Source organism: Grampus griseus (assembly GCF_964374135.1).
Source record: "Grampus griseus genome assembly, chromosome: 6".
In the NCBI taxonomy this organism is placed as follows: domain Eukaryota; kingdom Metazoa; phylum Chordata; class Mammalia; order Artiodactyla; family Delphinidae; genus Grampus; species Grampus griseus.
Window position 1 is genome coordinate 3775722 of NC_139000.1, and position 18905 is coordinate 3794626.

General features: G+C 50.1%; 1 protein-coding gene across 2 annotated transcripts in view; it reads left to right on the forward strand.

Moving 5' to 3' along the window:
• AK8 (adenylate kinase 8) overlaps window positions 1-18905 on the forward strand; it is a gene marked incomplete at its 5' end in the record, with an annotated part of 134194 nt that overhangs the window by 40336 nt on the left and 74953 nt on the right. For both annotated transcript variants that reach the window (XM_082656115.1, XM_082656116.1), the window contains 5 exons: window positions 767-848; window positions 1350-1421; window positions 1916-2116; window positions 5554-5685; window positions 12738-12827. In XM_082656115.1, coding sequence (XP_082512241.1) covers window positions 767-848; window positions 1350-1421; window positions 1916-2116; window positions 5554-5685; window positions 12738-12827 — 577 coding nt within the window. The remainder of the gene's footprint in view (window positions 1-766; window positions 849-1349; window positions 1422-1915; window positions 2117-5553; window positions 5686-12737; window positions 12828-18905) is intronic.

Consider the following 18905-nt stretch of genomic DNA (forward strand, 5'->3'; position numbering starts at 1 on the left):
CAGTGGCTAGTTTGGGTCGGTGGTGTTACCAGTGACTAGCATTATTATTTCAGCTCTTTAGTGTTCCCACAGAGTGTACAACAGTCATATGTGACTCTCACAATTGGACTTAAAGGGTTAATGAAAATAAATCTTCTAAACCAGCTCCCCAGCTGATCCAAGAAGACGCCTGAGGGATTTCAGCCCTATAACGAGTTCACTTAGGAACAGAAACTTGAACTCGGGCCGCTTAATGCTCTGTTCGGGACTTGTTCTTAAGAAAAGTGGGTTTTTGTTTTGCCCTTGGTGGTTCCTTTTCTCTCACATCTGAGAAACTCCCTGTAGGAAATAATCCGAAATGTGCAAAGAGCTGTAGCACAGAGATGTTCTTACGGTGTTATTGGTAACGGTGCGGACGCGCAGCAGGTGAAGCGTTTGGTCGTGGGGCGCGGCTCAGCGCGTGAGGCAGCTCACTCGGTGGAATGTTATATGGCCAGCGAGGAGGTGGGCCGACAGGAAAAATACGGTGGTGGTTATAACGCGGGATGGAAGAAATCAGGACAGAAAATACGTATGGTGTGACTATCATTTTAAAAGTAAGATTCAGAAGGGGATGTGGTATTATGAGAGGAGTTAAGTGAGGTGAGGCGGCTGTCAGGAACGTTTATTTTCTCTGACCTTAAAAGTTCCAGTCTTTCTATAAAGGTATGATGTTCCTTTTATAGTAGTTCCAAAAACATCTGGAAAAGTAAACATAGGTGAGCACCTTTCCACCTTCTCTGCCTAGGGCTGGATTCTGGATGGCATCCCTGAAACTCGGGAGCAGGCCCTGTTGATCCAGACCCTCGGCGTCTCCCCCAGACATGTCAGTGAGTAGCCCCACCCGCGCCTGGAGAGCCCTCCCCCCAGACCTGCAGCCCCCGCGAGTGAGCGCTCCACTCTGCGTCAGCGGCTCCCCGGTGCCCACGCACCATCCCCGAAGGGGGTTTGATGGGCCAACAGGAAAAAGGAGGACAGCACAGTCGAATTTTCCACGGAGCTAAATGCATTCGGGGCTTGTTCTGAGAAACGTGAGGTTTTGCTCTGACCCTGGTGATTCCTTGTTTCAGGAATCTCACATCTGAGAAACTCTCTTTAGGAAATAATCCCCAAATGTGGCAAAAGCGTCCTGCACAAAATGTCACTGAAGCCTGTCCTCGGGCGAAGCGTCCAGGCGTGGGCTTCCTCTGTCCTGAGATTACGTGTTTGTGTTCTGACCTCCCTTTTAAGGCATTGCTGGGGATGGGAGATGGTGGTTGCTCTAATGCCTTTTACAGCAGCAGGTCGGCTGCCCACCACGCCTGGTTTTGCTTCTTTCCTTCTCTACCCAGTCGTGCTGAGCGCTCCAGACACGGTCCTGATTGAGAGAAATTTGGGGAAGAGAATCGACCCTCAGACAGGAGGTACGGCTGTCTCCACCTTCCCCCAACCACCCCGTGGGGTCTCACAGGGAATCCTAGTAACAGCCCTGCCCACCCCTCACTGAGCACTTACTCTCAGGCTTGGGCAGCAGACAGACCCGGGTTTGTGGTCCCTGCCCCTTTCTAGCTGTGTGACGTGGGACAAGTCGCCCAGTGTCTCTGAGGCTCAGTTTTCTCACCTGGACTTGAGGATGGAAACGCTGAGCCCTGCCTTGTGATCTGCTCACTGTGAGGATGACATGAGAGCCTGGGGGTGGGAGCCTGGCACAGAGGAAGCGCTCCGAAAGTCACGGCCACCCTTCCCCTCGCGCTGAGCATCATCGCCACTTTGTTGTCGTTAATAGCGACGGGGGGGCGGGCCCGGAGCCAAAGCCGAGCACGGTGCTGCCGGGGTGGGCGGACGAGCGCCCCTGGGACCCGCAGGCTCTGCCCCCAGGTCGGGCGGGCAACTCTAAACGTGTCCCTCTCTCTGGTAGAGATTTATCACACCACCTTCGACTGGCCCCCCGAGTCCGAAATCCAGAACCGACTGATAGTGCCAGCAGGCATCTCGGAAGGGGAGACGGCGCGGAGGCTGCTGGAGTATCACAGGAACATCGTCAGGATCCTCCCCTCGTACCCCAAAATCGTGAAAGTCATCACTGCCGACCAGCCGTGCGTGGACGTCTTCTACCAGGGTAAATCCAGGTGGACCCTCGGCCCCTCTCATCCTGGTGTCACTTCTTCTGGCAGTGATGCCAGTGTCCGGTGTCCAGTGTCCGGGGTGTGCCTGGGAGCCCGGGAGTCAAGTCACGGAAGGCCCAAGGTCCCTGCCCAGAAACGAGTCTGGGGTCCCTGGGAGCGTCGTCCTCTGAGACCCTGGGCTAATATTCTATAGGCCGCATGGTCAGCGGACTTGACAGTGACGGGGGGGGCGGGGGCGAGGAGAGGTGAGGGCCGGGGTGGGAGGGACATGCAGCAAGAAGTCTTGCCCTGAGGATGAAGGAAGAGGAAGAGAAAATTTATAAATATTCAAACAAACAAACGTACAAACCAAACCCACCAGCGCCACAAAACCCAAAAAACCACAACACAACTCAGGTGTCCTGAGTCCACTGAGGGCAGGGATAGGCAGTTGCATGCCGGGCACGGCCCTGCCGTTGGGAACAGTAACAGATGTTCAGAAATGGGCTGAAAGAGGCCTGTTTGGGGGTCAGGGGTGTGACCATTGAGTCCCGAGGCTTTGGAGCCAGGTGACCTCAGCCCCACCACACGTCAGCTCTGCAGTCTGCGGCAACTCTCTTAAACCCTCTGAGCCTCAGTTCTGTCATCCCCAAAATGGGAACAGAAATCCTTCCTTCCTCACGGACTTAGGTGAGGGCTCCGTGAGATCCTGCAGCGCAGGTATCTGCAGCCCTGAGCCCAGTAGCTGGTGCAGAGAACGGCTCAGTAAACATCGGACGTTGCTATCATCAGGATTCAACATCCGGTCCCGAAAGACAAGGAAAGTTAGAAGAGTTCTCCCCCAAAGCAGCTGCATTTATCATTTTTATTTTTTTTAATTTATTATTTTCTTTTATTGATTTCATTTTATTTTTGGCCACGCTGTGTGGCTTCTGGGGGTCTTAGTTCCCCCACCAGGGATCGAACCCGGGCCCTTGGCAGTGAACGCGCGGAGTCCTAACCGCTGGACCGCGGGGAATTCCCTCATTTTTTAAAAGTGTTGCCGAGCTTCAGTTGCCTCCACAAGCAGTTATCCCCTTCTGTGCGATGCCGGTGCCTGACACAATGAAAATAGCTCCGCAGGGACTTTAAGACACTTGATGGTTTACGATGCCCTTTTTTGGTATATTCTCTCAGATCTCTTCAAGAGAAGTTTACTTTTGGTGGGGAGGTTGTTCTGAGCTCCCCAGAGCGGCCCTCCCACCGGCCCCCACCTGCTGGTGGCCTTGTTGTCTGAGCGGCTTTGCTTTACCGAGAGCGAGAGCCGGAGCCGGCACAGCCTCGCTCTCCGAAGGGGGTCGGTATACGAGGGGGCATGTCTGGAGAGTGATGCTACTTTGAAAAATGCCAGGCTTATGGATGCCTTATAAATTTCCAGCGATTTCGCATCTCGGAAGAGTCTTTAGTAGCAAACACTGCGCTCCGAAGATAAACAACCACAACATTTATCTTATGCCATGATTCTGAATTTACACATTAATTACTTCCAAACTACTTAATTAAATTTAAAAGTTCATACGATCGTTCATAAAGAATTCATGCCTGAAATTGTAAATAAAAATGTGAGTGTCTGAATATTAATTATTATTAATTAATAATGCAGAGAGAGAAATTGAACATTGGAATGCAAAATTCTCTCTGTGTTGTTTTTTTTAATATCTCTGCTATGCATCCAGCAACCACATATTTTTCAAAAGAATAATTAGCTGTTGAGACCGTCTGGGGGATCATTACTTCTAATTAACTTGGTTATTTACTGTAAATTAAGCATCATTTGTAAGCAGGCTGCTTTGCCTGTAGTATTTGTGCTCTTCAGACGGGCTGGATCCTGGAAGGTCTGAGGATAAAGACAGCCTTGCTGTCTTTATCTTTATCTCTTCCTCCGGGTTCGTCTCGCTGATGGAAAGTGTTACCCGTGGCAGTGGGCTTGGGACAGTTGCCCCAGCCCTGCCAACTGTCTGTAAAATCGGGACAAGGAAAGCACATCCCTCGTGGGACCGTGCACGGATCAGATAAGGTAAGGCCGGTAGAGGTTAGCTTAGCAGCAGATGCATCCCTGCCGTGAAGATGCTGGCTATCATCTTGACCTTGAAGACAGGTAACTTACCTGAACCTTTAGTTCTAAAACAGAGGGGAATCGTAGCATCTCTAATGTCCCTTCCAATGAAAACATCCTACAAAGATTTGAGAGTTCAGAATTTGCCCAGTGAATATATGTCATTGGTTCTCAATGTTGCCCTCTCGCCACAGCGGGACACGTGGCAATGTCTGGAGACGTTTGTGGCTGTCACAGCTAGGGAGCGTGACAGCACCTGGTGGGCAGAGGCCGGGGAGGTGCCCCGACGTCAAGCACAAGGTTGGAAGACCCTGCACACCTGTCGCGGATTTCGAGGTGGTGCCTGGGGACACCTTCCTGTCTTCGGATGGATTCCATCCTGGGTGAGGGGCCAACATGCTGACTTCAGGCAGCCCGGCACCTGCGCAGGATGGTCCGGGGACCCGGGCAGGAGGCGGGGCCGGGGAGGGAGACCCCCTTTGGATGCAAGGGGGACTGAGGAGGAGGTACCCCCGCCCTCTGCCTCAGCGGGCGGGCCGCTCCCCTCACCCAGGTGCCGAGTGGCTGCCCTTCAGCAGCCTCCTCAGCCCACCCGTGCCCCCTCCTCTGCCCTCCACTCTCAAGGGAGGTGACCTGGTTTGATGTTCAGTAGCTTTGGGCATCCAGTGCCCCCCACGCTGCATGCGCCTCAGCCCTGTCTCCCTACTTCTTTGTTCCTCAGATGCCAGGGGCACCCTGGGCCAGGGCGACATCTGCCCACTCCCGGGACCCATTTGATCACTGCCTCTTTGGAGACTTGCAATAAAGTTGGTGTCACTGGAGCGCGGCTGCAAATTATTCTCCACCAATTCCGAAGGCCTTTAGAAGTCCCCGAGTACGAGGCCCCCGCGTGGCCTGTCGCGTTTATCAAAGCCCGTGTCTGACTCTAGGAGGTCGGCCTGGTCCCGGGGCTTCAGGGTGACGCTCAGCCCGGATTCAATTTGGAAACACCCTAACCCAGTATTCAGTGTGTGTTCTGTGTCCTGGGACCAGCCCCCAACCACGCGGCCAGCCGTCCTTTGACCAGGAGGGCAGCACGGCCCCTGTGCTGTGTCAGAGGGATCCAGGGCAGTGCTCTGCTCGGAGGGTGGCTTCTGTGCCTCTCCTTGTCCCCTCCCGCCTTGGTGCCCCGGCCTGAAGGGTAATTCCTTCCCCGCAGCTTCACCCTGTGGTTACCCGGCAGATTCACAGAGGGTTTCCACGGAGCTGTAAAAGAGAAATAATTACTGCCGTTAAAAGAGCCCAGGCAGAGGTGTCGTAAGCTGGTTCCCTTTCTTTAGGACCCTGGTTTATTATCCTCACATCCTCTCGTTCCAGCTCTGACCTATGTCCAAACCATCCATCGATCTAACGCCCCGTTCACCCCGAGGGTGCTGCTGTGCGGGCCCGTGGGCAGCGGGAAAAGTCTGCAGGCCGCCCTCCTGGCCCAGAAATATGGCCTCGTCAACGGTGAGTGCCCCGGCGGCCACCCGGCTTCTAGAGCCTCCCCTGCTTCCTGCCCTCCCAGACCTCCCCGTGTTACGGGAGCGGCGAGGAGATCGGCATCACTTCTCTTTCTTGCTCTCTGCTGCGAACAATTTTCATTTAATCCATCTTTGCAGGGATAAGGTTTTTGCCTCCCAAAGAATATGGCCATAAAAACATTAACCAATAAAAACACGCCCGCAGCCCAAAGAGCTGGAACGTTTTCTGGTCATCATTTTTTACGTCCTTTGGCGCAGTGGTTTTTCTGTGCTCTGCCCCTGCAGTCTCCCCAGAAGCCGGAGTTCTTGCATAATGTGGACCTGCTGTTCATTTATTTTCTCCGGTCTTGTTTGGTTCCCCAAACCCAGGTCAGTGTGTTTACAGGCAAACAGTTTCTGAACCGGAGGAAGACTTCTAGCTCAGCACAGTTTCAATAAATATTTTACCAGGAAGAGAGAAAATATTGAAATTAGTCCTCCAGGTCTTTCCTGGGGTGGTCCCAGATGGTCTTGGATGCCAGCGTGGTTTCAGGAGGATAAAGGGCTGGAAGGGAGGCTATAGCAGACACACAGCACTGGAGGGAGTTAAAGGCACTGACCCCCTCCCACTTCGGTGCTCCAGAAGCCTCAATAACCTCTATTTAAGCAGGAGACATGAGACCTGCACCCCCAAATACAGAAATATGCATGTATATGCCCGCAAATGATATATATACACCATACAGATATACATGTATACTGACATGCACAAATATATACATGCCACCCCAGAAAGATCAAGTTTCGAATAAAAATCCTTTTCAATTAGGTCTCCTCCAGCTTAAGATTCCAAAGCCACTGAGATTCCCAGCCAGGAGTCAATGACAAATATCATACCCATAGATTGAAGGTGGAGAACTGAGCAATTATTCTGACTAGTATGGAAAAAAACCACTAATAGTTGTATTAGTATTTTAGTAAAAATGCTAAATAGCAGTATTCTGATCTAATTAGTATGGAAAACTCACCTGGCTGCTTTATGATAAAAAATGCTTTGCTTGTATCAACGGGTTTTTTTTAATGGAATTATTCAAATAATTCCTTCTCCTTCGGAGTTTTCCTCTTAAGAGTATTATAAGAATAAAATTCCAGCTGTGGTTAGGGATGACTTTGTAAAGAATGGGCCACAGTCTGCGTGTGGCCACACCCACATTTATTTACGCGCCTGCACTTATTGTTACGTGAAGACATATGAAGAGTTACAGTGAGAAGAGCCTTAATGGCAGAGGCAGGGTCTGAAAAACACAACAGTGACACCTTAATATAGTGCACAGCTTAATTTAAATAATTGTCACTGTGCCGGAGTTTGTTTATGCAGACACTCCCATTCAAGAAAAGTATTTTTAAATTTAAATGTTTTCAGCACACCAATCATAAAGAAATGAAACTACCTGCCTAGATTTTTCCAAAAAGGAAAATAGAAAAGCTCGCCATCGTTTTTGCTTTTGCAGCAGAAGAGCCATTTGGGGCCTCTTTTCAATAACCGAGCACTTGGAGACTGGCTCAGAAAGTTGACATTTCTCAAAGGTGTTCTTGAGAAATACAAGCCGTCATGAGATTTCCGTAAACCTGTTTAGGGGACCTGTGGTCTGCAGAGGCAAGCACCGAGCTGTCCTTTGGGGTCTCTCTGCGGAGGCCTGTCTGCACCCAGAGCTCCAGGAGCTGCCCGCCCAGCCCCGCTGCAGCCCGGCCCCCCCCCCGGCCATCCCCTGCCTTGGCTCTTATCTCCATATTTATGAACCTCTCGGTCGTGGGAATACATCTCCAGACAAATAACCAGCATTCACTCCAACAAGGTTTATTGGAAGGCTCCTGTCTATAATCGGCGAGTATATAAACAGGTACAACCTTTTGAAAGATAAAGGCCACTCCTGATTACCAGGCTAACTGTGCAAACCCTTTGGTCCAGTGATTTCACGCCCAGGACTTTATTCTGCTGAAACACTCCCCACAGTATTCAACAAGAGATGTGAAGGATGCATAGTGAAAAATAAAGGCAACCCCAAACTCTGTTCGCGAGGGGGTTAGTTAAAGTAAGCTCTGGGCAGCTATTAAAAAGAAACCTGTAAAGTGACTCGATGTCCGTGAGATATTGTTATGTCGGGGCGGGGTGGAAAGCAAGTCACTCAACAGTGTTCAGGGAATGGTCTCTTTTTTTTTTTGTAATTTATTTTTGGCTGCGTTGGGTCTTCATTGCTGCACACGGGCTTTCTCTAGTTGTGGCGAGCGGGGGCTACTCTTTGTTGCAGTGAGCGGGCTTCTCATTGCGGTGGCTTCTCTTGCTGCGGAGCACGGGCTCTAGGCGCGTGGGCTTCAGTAGCTGTGGCTCGCGGGCTCAGAAGCTGTGGCTCGCGGGCTCTAGAGCGCAGGCTCAGTGGTTGTGGCGCACGGGTTTAGTTGCTGCACGGCCCGTGGGATCTTCCCAGACCAGGGATCGAACCCGTGTCCCCTGCATTGGCAGGCAGATTGTAATCCACTGTGCCATCAGGGAAGCCCGAATGATCTCATTTTTGTTCAAAAAAATGTGTTAATCTATGTTCAAGAAAACAGCTGAAGGACCAAACTGGTTATCTCTGTAGAAACACGTATTACACAATTCTGACTTTTTTTTTTTCCCTGCACCGAGCATGAATTTTCTGACAAGGAACAACCATGGAGCATTTTATTAAAATACTATTAATTTTACTCACTGAGTGCTTGCTATATGCAGTGCATGTTATTTGGTACACAGATAGGGAACATGTAGAAAGAAGAAGAGAGGCCCTTCAGGATGGAGGTGGGCCCTGCTGGGGGAAGGAATGAGGTGGGGCAGGGCTCCTCCCAACACTGTCCCAGGTCATGTGTGTCTAAAGCCTTAGTACTTGGAACCTCTAGGAAGAGCAGACTGTTAACAGTACTGTCTTCATAGGATCTTGCAGAATGAGGTGGCTATAGACAGGAGTTTTAAACCATTCTTTCCTAATATAAACATTACCGTTACACACTTTTCTCCAAACACTTCTTTAGCTGCATCTCCCCAAATTTTAATGTGTTGTGTTTTATCATTCAGTTCAGAATATTTTCTAATCTCCTTTGTGGTTTCTTTTTTGACCCATGTATTATTTAGAAGTGTATTTCTTACTTCCCAAATATTTGGAAATTTTCCAGATTTTTTTTTCTTTGTTTCTTTAATTCTATTTTGGTCGAAGAACATACCCTATATGATTTCAATCCTTTGAAATGTATTGATACTTTTTATGGACGAGCATATGCTCTCGATTGGTGAATTCCATGTGCACTTGAAGAGAATATGTATTCTGCTTTTGTTGAATATTGTGCTCTAAGAATGTCAATGAGGATAAGATGTTTGATGGTGTTGTTCACTTCTTCTGCGTCCTTAATGATTTCTCTCTACTTGTTATTTCAGTAACTGAGAGAGGTGCGTTCAAATCTCCAACTCTTTACCTGTGGATTTCTCTATTTCTCTGCCAGTCTTTGCTTCGTGTGATTTGAAGCTATGTTAAGTGGGTATACACTAAGGATCGTTATCTCTTCCTGATGAAATCATCCCTTTATCATTAGGAAATGCTCCTCTACCTCTCCAGTAAATTCTCAAAGTCTACTTTGTCTGATAAGTATATACTCTATTCTTTTTTTTTTTAACTATGTCTTATATTCTAAATATGTGTCTTGAATACAACATATAATTGCTTTAAAAAAAAATTCAGCCTGACGTTTTCTGCCTTTTAATTGTTTAGTCCATTTCCATTTAAAGTAATTTTTTATATGGTTGGTTTCAAGTCTACCATTCTGGGTTTTTTATCTTCTACTTGTGTTATCTGTTCTTTGTTCCTCCTTTCCTGCCAACTTTTGGATTGATCAAGTATTTTTTCAGTAATCCATTTTATTTCCTCTGTTGCCTTTTTTGGCTGTATCTCTTTGCTTTATTTTCTTTGTGGTTGCTCTAGGGGTTAACTGTTATCCATTACTTATCACAGTCTATCTTGAATTAATATTATACCTCTTCATGTATAACACAAGAACCTGACAGCAGTGTATTTCCCTTCACCTTGCTCTAGTTCTTTGTGTAATTGTAGTCATACATTTCATTTCTACATATGTTATGAATCCTACAGTACATTGTAATTATTTTTGCTTTAAACAGTCATTTTTTTAAGTCAACATATGGGGGGAAAGAGCTTTTATATATACTCAATATCAACACTTTTCACTCCTTTGTTTAGATCTAAGATCCATCTGATATCATTTTCTTTCAACCTAAAGAACTTCCTTTAACATTTCTTGTAGTGCAAGTCTGCTGGTGAAATTCAGCTTTCATCTGTCTGAAAATGTCTTTATTTCACCTTCATTATTGAAGGATGTTTTTGCTGCTTATAGAAATCTGTGTTGACAGGGTCCCCCCCAACCTTAACACTTTCAAGATGTCATTTCGTTGTTGCATTGATGCATTCCGTTGCATTGCTTCTGATGAGAACTCAGAGATTTTTTTTTCTCCTATGTATAAAACATCTTACTCCCACCCATAACTGCTTCTAATATTTTCTGTTTAGTTTTCAGAAATTTAACGGTGATGTACCAAAGTGTGATTTACTTTGTGTTTGTTTTGCTTGGGCATCAGAATCTTGGATCTGTGGGTTGATATTTTTTCTCAAATTTTGAAATTCTCCTCCCATTATTTTCTCAGATATTCTCTCTCTCTCCCCCCCCCCCCCCCCCCCCCCCGCTTTCTGGAACTCCAGGTACATGTATGTCAAACTGTTTGCTATTATCCTCCAACTCCCTGAGGTTTTATTCCTTTTCTTTATTTCCGGCCCCCTCCCCACCTTCTCTTTGCTTCAGTTTGAATGCTTTCTAGTGCCTCTTTTCATGTCTTCAGATTCACTGATGGCAGCCCATCCAGTGATGTTTTCCATTTAAGATATTCTGGAAATTCCATCTGGTTCTTTTTTATAGTTTCCATTTCTCTGCTGAGATTCCCCATCTTTTCATTCATTTTAATCATCTTTTAAAGTTTAAACATTTTCATAATAGACATTTTATAGTTCTTATGTGCAGATTCTGATATCTGTGTGATCTCTGGATCTGATTCTATGGCCTGTTTTCTCTCCTTGTAGGGGTCACACTTTCCTGGTGGTATTTTCCTCTCCAGTAGTTTTTTATTATATGCTGGACATTGTGGTTCTCACATTCCTGAGAGTCTGGACTGTGTGATCCTGCTTTGAGAATATCGCCTGAAAAAGAATTGAGTTCTAACAGGTGGTTAACTGGAGGACCAACCTGACCCCACTGAGGCTTATTTTTAGTCTTTGTTACTATGGGATTAGGGTGGGATTCCCCTAGGGCTCGTGTATCCCTACACCTGAAGCGTGGCCTTCCTGGAGTCTCAGCTGCATGTCTGGGGTGTTGAGCGAGATCTCTCACTCTGGCTGGCAGATGCCACTCAGTTCCCAGCTTCCCCATAGCTTTTGTCTCCTAGGCCCTGTGGCATCTCCCCTGCACACGTGCAGTTTTGCATTGACTAGTGACTCAAGTAAACCCTCAGGCAGGTTCCGGAACCCCTCCTGCCCCACCCCCCCCTCCATTATTCTGTCCCACATGGTCCAGCTGCCTCAGGGCCCCAAACTCCAATCCTTGTTTCCTGCTGCTGTGTTTGGGTTCCGCTCCTCCCGAGCCATGGTTTGGAAAGTGCCCATAGGTCGAAATCCAGGGCGAGTGAGGGTCTCACTTTGTGTGTGTCCCATCTCTCAAGGATCACAGCCCGTGCCTGTCTTGTCCAGTGCCCGAAAAGAGTTGCCTCTTATATTTTGTTAAGTTTTATGGCTTTGTATGACAGAAGGTGAATATGATACCTGCACCTCCCTCCTGTCCTGAACTGGAAGCTAAGCCTAGGTTTGATGTCACATGCACCTGGGTGTGAATCCCAGCTCCGCCACTTACTGGCTCCGTGACCTAGAACAGTATGTACAGCATCTTCAGTTCTCAGTTTCCTTATCTACAAAGCAACAGTTTGTTGTGAGGACTGGACAATACAAAGCAAGCCCAGCATAGTGCTTGGCGTAACTAGAGGTCTCAGTAGCTGACAGCCTTTATTAGTCCTTACATTTCCCTTAGTGAGCGAAGCTGCCAGCCACGCTGGATACGATCACCGCCATCACACAGTGAATTAACATGTCATTACGGAAGAATACGTCTTTGGTGGTGGTCATTGTCTTAAACATTCCCTTTATGCAGTTAATTTTAGGATTGGTTTCGGTTTCTTTAAGGCAGGAAGTAAAGTCCTTAGCTTTAAAGTTAAGAAAAGTAAGCCTGTGCAATTACCAACTCATGAAAACATGGCTGGGCCCTTCTGGCTTTGGCTGTTACGGTTTTCATAGCCAAGGAGAGGGCAGCTGTGTTAATTCCTTCCACACTAGTTAACTGACACGCCCTGTGTGTTGGCCCCGGCTGGGGTCTAGAGACACAGTGGTGCTTGTGACAGGAAGGCACCTGTGTGTCCCTTTGTGATAGAAACTGATGATGTCTGTGGAGCCGTCATCCCAGGGGGCTATGGAAACAAGAAGCGTCCCCACCCTCCCCTGCGTGATAACAGCGTGAACATGGATGTCACGCAGGTCCACGCGGTTCTCCGCCAGAACGTTCACTCTCAACACCCTCCGGGGCTGGGGCCAGCAATCCTGGGTGTCGCCGAGGCCCTGCGGGGCCTTCTCTGGTGGTGACATTCCTTGTTATGTCTTCTCCACACCGTCCATTTTTAATATGTTCTTTGCCAAATGCATTCTTTTTCATTCCGCATCTTCCTCCTTGGCTTCTTTTTTATTCCTTTTTGATACTTACTTTCACTTGGACACACACCCACACTCAGAAAAACACTTTTATATTTTTTTTCAGTGACCTTTTTTTTTTCCCCGCAGCAGGCAGCACTGGGAGGGGTTCTTTTTTTTCTCATTCTTCCTTCTATTTAAAATTTAACGGGCGTCTTTCTGTTCCTCTCTCCTCTAGTCTGCTGTGGGCAACTGCTCAAAGAGGCCATGGCAGACAAGTCCAAGTACGGCGAGATGATCCAGCCCTTTTTCGAAAAGGAGACCGCAGGTAGGCCACACTTGCCATGACTGCCACGACCTTCTAGGCTCTGAAGAGAGAGTCCTCTGTGTGAGGCTTTCTGGGCACGCGGGGGCCCAAACTGGGGAAAAGAACCAGGGAATGGAAATTGGGCTTTCTGGCAGGCAAAGGCTCTGGTTTTGTTCCCTGGTTGGTCCCTTTGGCTTCCAAGTGAGGGGGAGGGGTCTGTGGACATGATGCATTTCACTGGTGGTGTGGAATGTTCCTGTTTCTCAAGAATGCTTGCTTTCCATAACTGATAACGCTTAAAACTGGGAGCAGGGGGGACTTCCCTGGTGGCGCAGTGGTTAAGAATCCACCTGCCAACTAAGGGGACACGGGTTCGAGCCCTGGTCCGGGAAGATCCCACATACCACGGAGCGACTAAGCCTGTGCGCCACAACTACTGAGCCTGCGCTCTAGAGCCCGCGAGCCACAACTACTGAGCCCGCGTGCCTAGAGCCCGTGCTCCACAACGAAGAGTAGCCCCCAGCTGCCGCCACTAGAGAAAGTCCGCATGCAGCAACGAAGACCCAACGCAGCCAAAAATAAATAAATAAAATAAATTTATAAAACAAAACAAAAAAAAACCTGGGAGCCGGGAGAGGCCATAGTGCCGCCCACCTCATTAATTGGTGTACAGAAAAATACCATCGGGCAAGATTCCAATTTAATCAGCAGTCAGAAGCTAGAAGGTTCAGAGAGCTTTGCAGATAGGGAGGACTGACCAGCCATTGGTCCTCAGGGGAGGCTGGACCAGATCATCTTTCCAGACCCCTCTGTGACCTATGCTCTGAAAGCATCCCCCAGATCTGACCCCCAGGAAGGGCACCACTGAGACCACTCTCTCCAGTCTCCTGAGTCCACAAAGGAGCCACAGAGAAGGGACCGAGGTACTGAGGACCTCAGAGCCAGTTCACGTCTGGGCTCATCCGCGGGCAGTGCGTTTCCCACACCTATCTCTTCCACTCTTATGTAAAGGGCTGTAGCTCCTCTGTGCAATCAGCACAGGCTCGTTATCAAGTCTGATATGGACAGGTACTTGCTGTGAAGAAAACTGACCCAGAGAGGAGGGGCCGTTGTGATGGGCAGTGCGCGTGTTGTGAGGATGCCCTCCCCTTCTCCTACTGTTTTCCGGATGGAGTAAGCTGTGACTGGGAGGCGTGGGACAGGCCGCTTGCTCCTGACCTCAGCCCAAAGAGCCCCCCAGGAAGGATGTCCCGCCCTGGCCCTCCCAAGGCCTTCCCTGAGGTGTTCTAGTCTCCAGGGTGAAGTTCAGGTGAGGCAGCATGGGATCCCTCAGGCACAGTGATCTGCGTGGTGAGACATGATGTTCTCGGCAGGCGAGTCTGTTCACTCCTGAGTCACCGGGGTGGTGAATAGGATGATGTGTGAACAGGAGACCTGGGCGCCAGTGAAAACCAGTGCCAGCTCTGGTGCTTCCCTGTCCGGTTCAGGTCCCGCTGCCCTCCACCCCGGCCACGTAGCCCAGGCCTCCCAGTGGCGAGATGGAGACAGAAACCCCAGGTTGCAGGGTTGCTGTGAGGACAGGCTGGGGTGTGTGCACCCAGGGGTGGGAGCAGCAAGCAGGGACGGGGGCCTGGCACCCCCTCAAGCACACTTGCCCTCCAGCGAGGCCAGCTTCCCCTTTACTGGGGCAGGGGGGTGGGGAGGTGATGAGCACCCCACAGAACATTTGTTGCATAAATGAGTGAATAGGATAACAAGTTAATAGATTTATGTCATTGTAAACGTTGCTGTGTAGTATTCCATTGCACAGACTGGAGGGTAATCTGTTTAATTCTCCACGAGAAAGCATTTTGTGGTTCAGGAAGAGAGACGATGACCAAGCAGATGAGGCCCTGTTGACAGTGGGTAAATCTCTGACAAGGGGAGGCGGAAATTCCTTGACTCTTCTTGCAACTTTCCCGTACTTTTGAATTGTTTTTCAACATAAAGAGTTACGGAAAGTGAATATTCAGCTGGTCTCCAAATCTGCACCCCTTCAGCAATACTATGACGCGCCCTCTGTACCGGCACGGGTTTGCAGACACCCCGAAGCATCTTAGGAGGAACTGATGCCTGCGACCCATGAGCGGGCATGACTCGTGACACCGAAGTAAGGTGTCCCCCTCCCAGCCGTGCCCGGAACGCTCGAGTCCTCCACGGCTTTGCCATCTCTGGGTATTGCCAGGTTATTTGTTTTCTATCGTGGCTGAAACAAACTTAGTGGTTTAAAACAACACAGATTTACTATCTTACAGTCCTGGAGGTCAGGAGTCCTAAAATCACGCGTTGGCAGGACTGCACTCCTTCCTGAGGAATCCCTTGGGGAGAATCTGTTTCCTTTGCTTTTTCCAGCTTCCAGAGGCCCCTTTCTCCGTCTTCAAAGTCAGTAGTACAGCATCTTCCAATCTCTCTCTCTCTCTGACCCCTGAAAATAAACCCAAGGAGCCTTTTCACTGGTGGGCAAGAGGCAGAGATGTTTAGGGGGTTTGTTTTGTTTTTTTCTCTTTTTTTTGGTGTATACCTAGGAGACGGTGCAAAATTCCCAATTTCCTATAAAGTGAGCGAGACCCTGGTAGCTTCGATCTTCAACGCTTTGTGCTAAATTTTTCCCTCTGCGACCTTCTCTTTACTTAGACAATGTAGCTCTATACTTTTGCACTTCCTACAGAATGAAAGACACAACAACCACCAATATCATATCTTCCTAACAGAAGCAATAAATTCTGTCATTTCACTAATCCCGATCTCACAGGGATAACAAAGAATGCATTTACATTCCTCACCACTAACAGGGGCTCATTAGTGGGCTGTGGAAACGCTGCCGGGAGAACCAAAGTGCTCGGCTGGTAGGACGAGCTCGGGAACCACCCGGGTCTGGCCGCCCGCATCACCACCAGCGGAAACAGGACCAAAATTTAAATGATTCTCCACTGAAGTCGGGTCTGAAAACGAGGTCAGACTGAACCCGGAAGCTCTGCGTGGCCACCTCTCATGACAGCGGCTGACAGCTTCTGGAAGCCAGCATCGCTGGCATCTGGCATTGGGGTCTCAGGTGCAGGTGCAGATCTGGGGGTGGGAATCAACCACATCACACCTGAGTTCTGAACCCAGTAGGAGACAGACCCAGGGTCTGCTGGGAGCATCGGATGGAGAATGTGGCCGGGATCTGAGGGCCCAGCTGGGCTTCCTAACATGACCCCCGCCCCCCAAGTCCAGGCCTGGGGACAAGCCAGTTGGGATGCAAGGGTGACACCTTACAATAAACGGCCACACCCCGACAGTGAGGTTGGGGAGAACAGCCCAGGCTCCCCAGGAAGAGCCCCGAGTAGGGGCTTAAGTGGGAAGGGAATCCCTCTACACCAGGGGCGAGGGCCTGCCAGCTGGAGGGACAAGGCCCGTCGGATGAGTGGTTCTCCTTTCCAGGCAAGAGTGAGGCGGGGTGGAGGCAGCACATCCTCCCAGCACTGCCCTGGATCAGAAGGTTCCTCCCGAATCCTCATGAGCAGCGAGGCATGGCCCCGAACGCTTTCAGCCCGTTGACAGGATTTTCTGGGAGGAGGAGACACGGCTGCCTCTCCGCCTTGTGGGACCATCGAGGCGATGCAGATTTCCCTTCACAGAACCCTGGGCGTGTGTCGGACATCTCTGCTGGGTGTCAGCAGCATTCCTGGGAAGCCCCTGCCAGTGGTTTGCACGTGAAATCCAGAAGGTTCCAGAAATCCTACAAGGTTCAGGGAGCTCATCTAAAGGGGCAGAGATTCTCATAAGGACATAGCGGCCTCACCCCCCAGGGGCAGAGCCCCAGCACCTCGGAGCTGGTGGATGTCACTGCCGGAACATCCTGCCCTGCAGTCAACCTAGTGTAGAAACCGCCCCCCTCATCCCCCCCCCCCCCCCCCGGCTGAAGGCAGGCAGTGCCTTTCCGGGGGCTGGACTTCCTCCACTGAGGACTCTGCCCCGAGCTCCTGGCCGCTGGCTGACTCGGCCTCACCCGCTGCCCATCTCTCTCTCCACGTGCCTCGGAGCTGCAGGCCCCAGTGACGGGCAGCAGGGTTATCACTGCATCCCGGCCACCCTCAAGGTCCCTGCCGCCACCAGCAGCTCCGAGAAGAGATCCAGATGCCGTCTTCCCCCCAGGGAGCCACTTCCTCTTCTTTCCCCCCTGCGGGGCCTCATGATGTGATGTCCCAGCTGTGACCTCTGCAGGCTCAGTTACGTTCTTTTTTGTCCTCACAGGTGCTGCCAACACCTCCTCCTTTCAAATCAGCAGCAAAATTAATAACTGTTGCTTTCCCATCTTTCCACATGTACTGGGCTAAGGACTCCAGGGCCCCGGCTTAGCTCGTCCTAAGTCTCTTGATCCTGGGCTTTTGGCGGCCTCTCTGGGTGCTGTGGGGAGATGCTTATTCCGAGCTCCGGATTTTGAGATACGTAGGTCTGACCTCCTAAACTCGTTCCGACTTGAGCTGCACTCCGTGCAGCGCTCCCAGCGTGGCCACACCCCCCCCCCCCCCACCGGCAGCCACGGAGCGGGGCCCGCCCATGACCCGCAGGGCCAGGCCGCATGTCATGCAGGCTTGACGGCCCGGGAGCTCCCGTCGCTTTTATGTGGGTGCAGAACATGTAAAAACTCTTCTGGGCCTTTGGAAAAATAACTTCTCACCTGCTCGTATGCCATTTAAAGTCCCACGGTCGGTGCTGGTGAGCGCTATGGCCAGTGCGCACTAGGGCCACGTGTGCAGTTGTTCTTGTTTTCTCCCCCAAATCGGGCGAAGGAGCAGCTAGAGCTCAGTTCTGTGCTTCAATCACCGGTGAGTCACAGCGGCCACCACCTGCAAATGATGTGCCCTGAGCCTTCTCTGGGCTTCATTCCTACCAAAGGGCCTTCTGGAAGGTGACATTCCTTAACCCTCAGCACGCGGAGCTTCCAGAGGAAGGGGGCCCCTGTCTTTGCCCATCGGAATGTCTCATTTCCCAAGTTTCACTTAGTACGAAAACCAGCCCTTCTCATGGGCCTCAACTCACCCCATCAGAGAGAAGTCTGCGTTGCTTTATTTTCAGTCCTTCTCCTGGGAATTTCGGCCATAACTTACGGTCCCGTGGCTGTTGGCAGTAGGTGTAACCTCATTCCAGATTGCTGGGTCTAATTAGTGGTGCACCACCGTCTCTTTGGTTCAGCAGGGCTGCCTTCTACCCGGGCTCTGGGCCTTGTTTTCACTCTCGAACATTGCTTGCGCTTTCTCCGGAGCCCGGTGACCCAGGGGAGATATTAAAACAGCCAAAGGCATATTTTGTCCTCGTTGGTTTAAGTTTTTGCTCTAAGTGTGTGAGATGCTTGTCTAGATCCGTCCCCACTGCGCTCCGAACGTGCTGGGATTGTCAGGTTGGGGGACCGCTGGCGAGGGCGTGTCCCCGGGGTGGAGTTTTCAGGTTAGACCCTAGCTTTTCCCATCTCCTGTCTCTCTAGGAGCCTTGGAAGGGAGAACTGTGCACCCCAGCACCTGCCAACCTGGCTCACTGGCCAAGTTACAGGGAGCTCCTAAGTCACTTTACCTCTGTAACCAGCCCCTGCCAGCACTCCGACAGCTAGAGTGATTCAATTAAAAAAGGCCCAAACTCCTTGGTGCACATGCCACACATATACTGACTTTCAGCTGAGAAAACAGCTATTTAATTGGCGTAATAACTTTCCCCTGAAAGCGCAAGTCCTGGTGTGTAGAAAAGGTAACGCGGAAGACAGATCATTACCAAGTGTTACCTGTGCCCCCTCCCGTATACCCCGTGTCTCTGAAATATTTCTATCTGGAGAAGGTCCCTCATGGCCTAATAGAACCTGAGAAGAGGTGGGAGATTTGAGGGAGATTCCAGACTCTAATTTGCACCCTTTCTGGTAATGAGACCTCACCACAGCCAACGCAGCCATCGGAGCACAGACAAGCCAAACCAGCCCCAAATTGGCATGATTATGAGCGTTTTCGAGAGCCTTCCACGAGTCCACATCCCAGGAGGCATGGATCAGAGCTCAGCCGAAGTGCTGCCTTTTTTTTTTTTAGGGGGAAT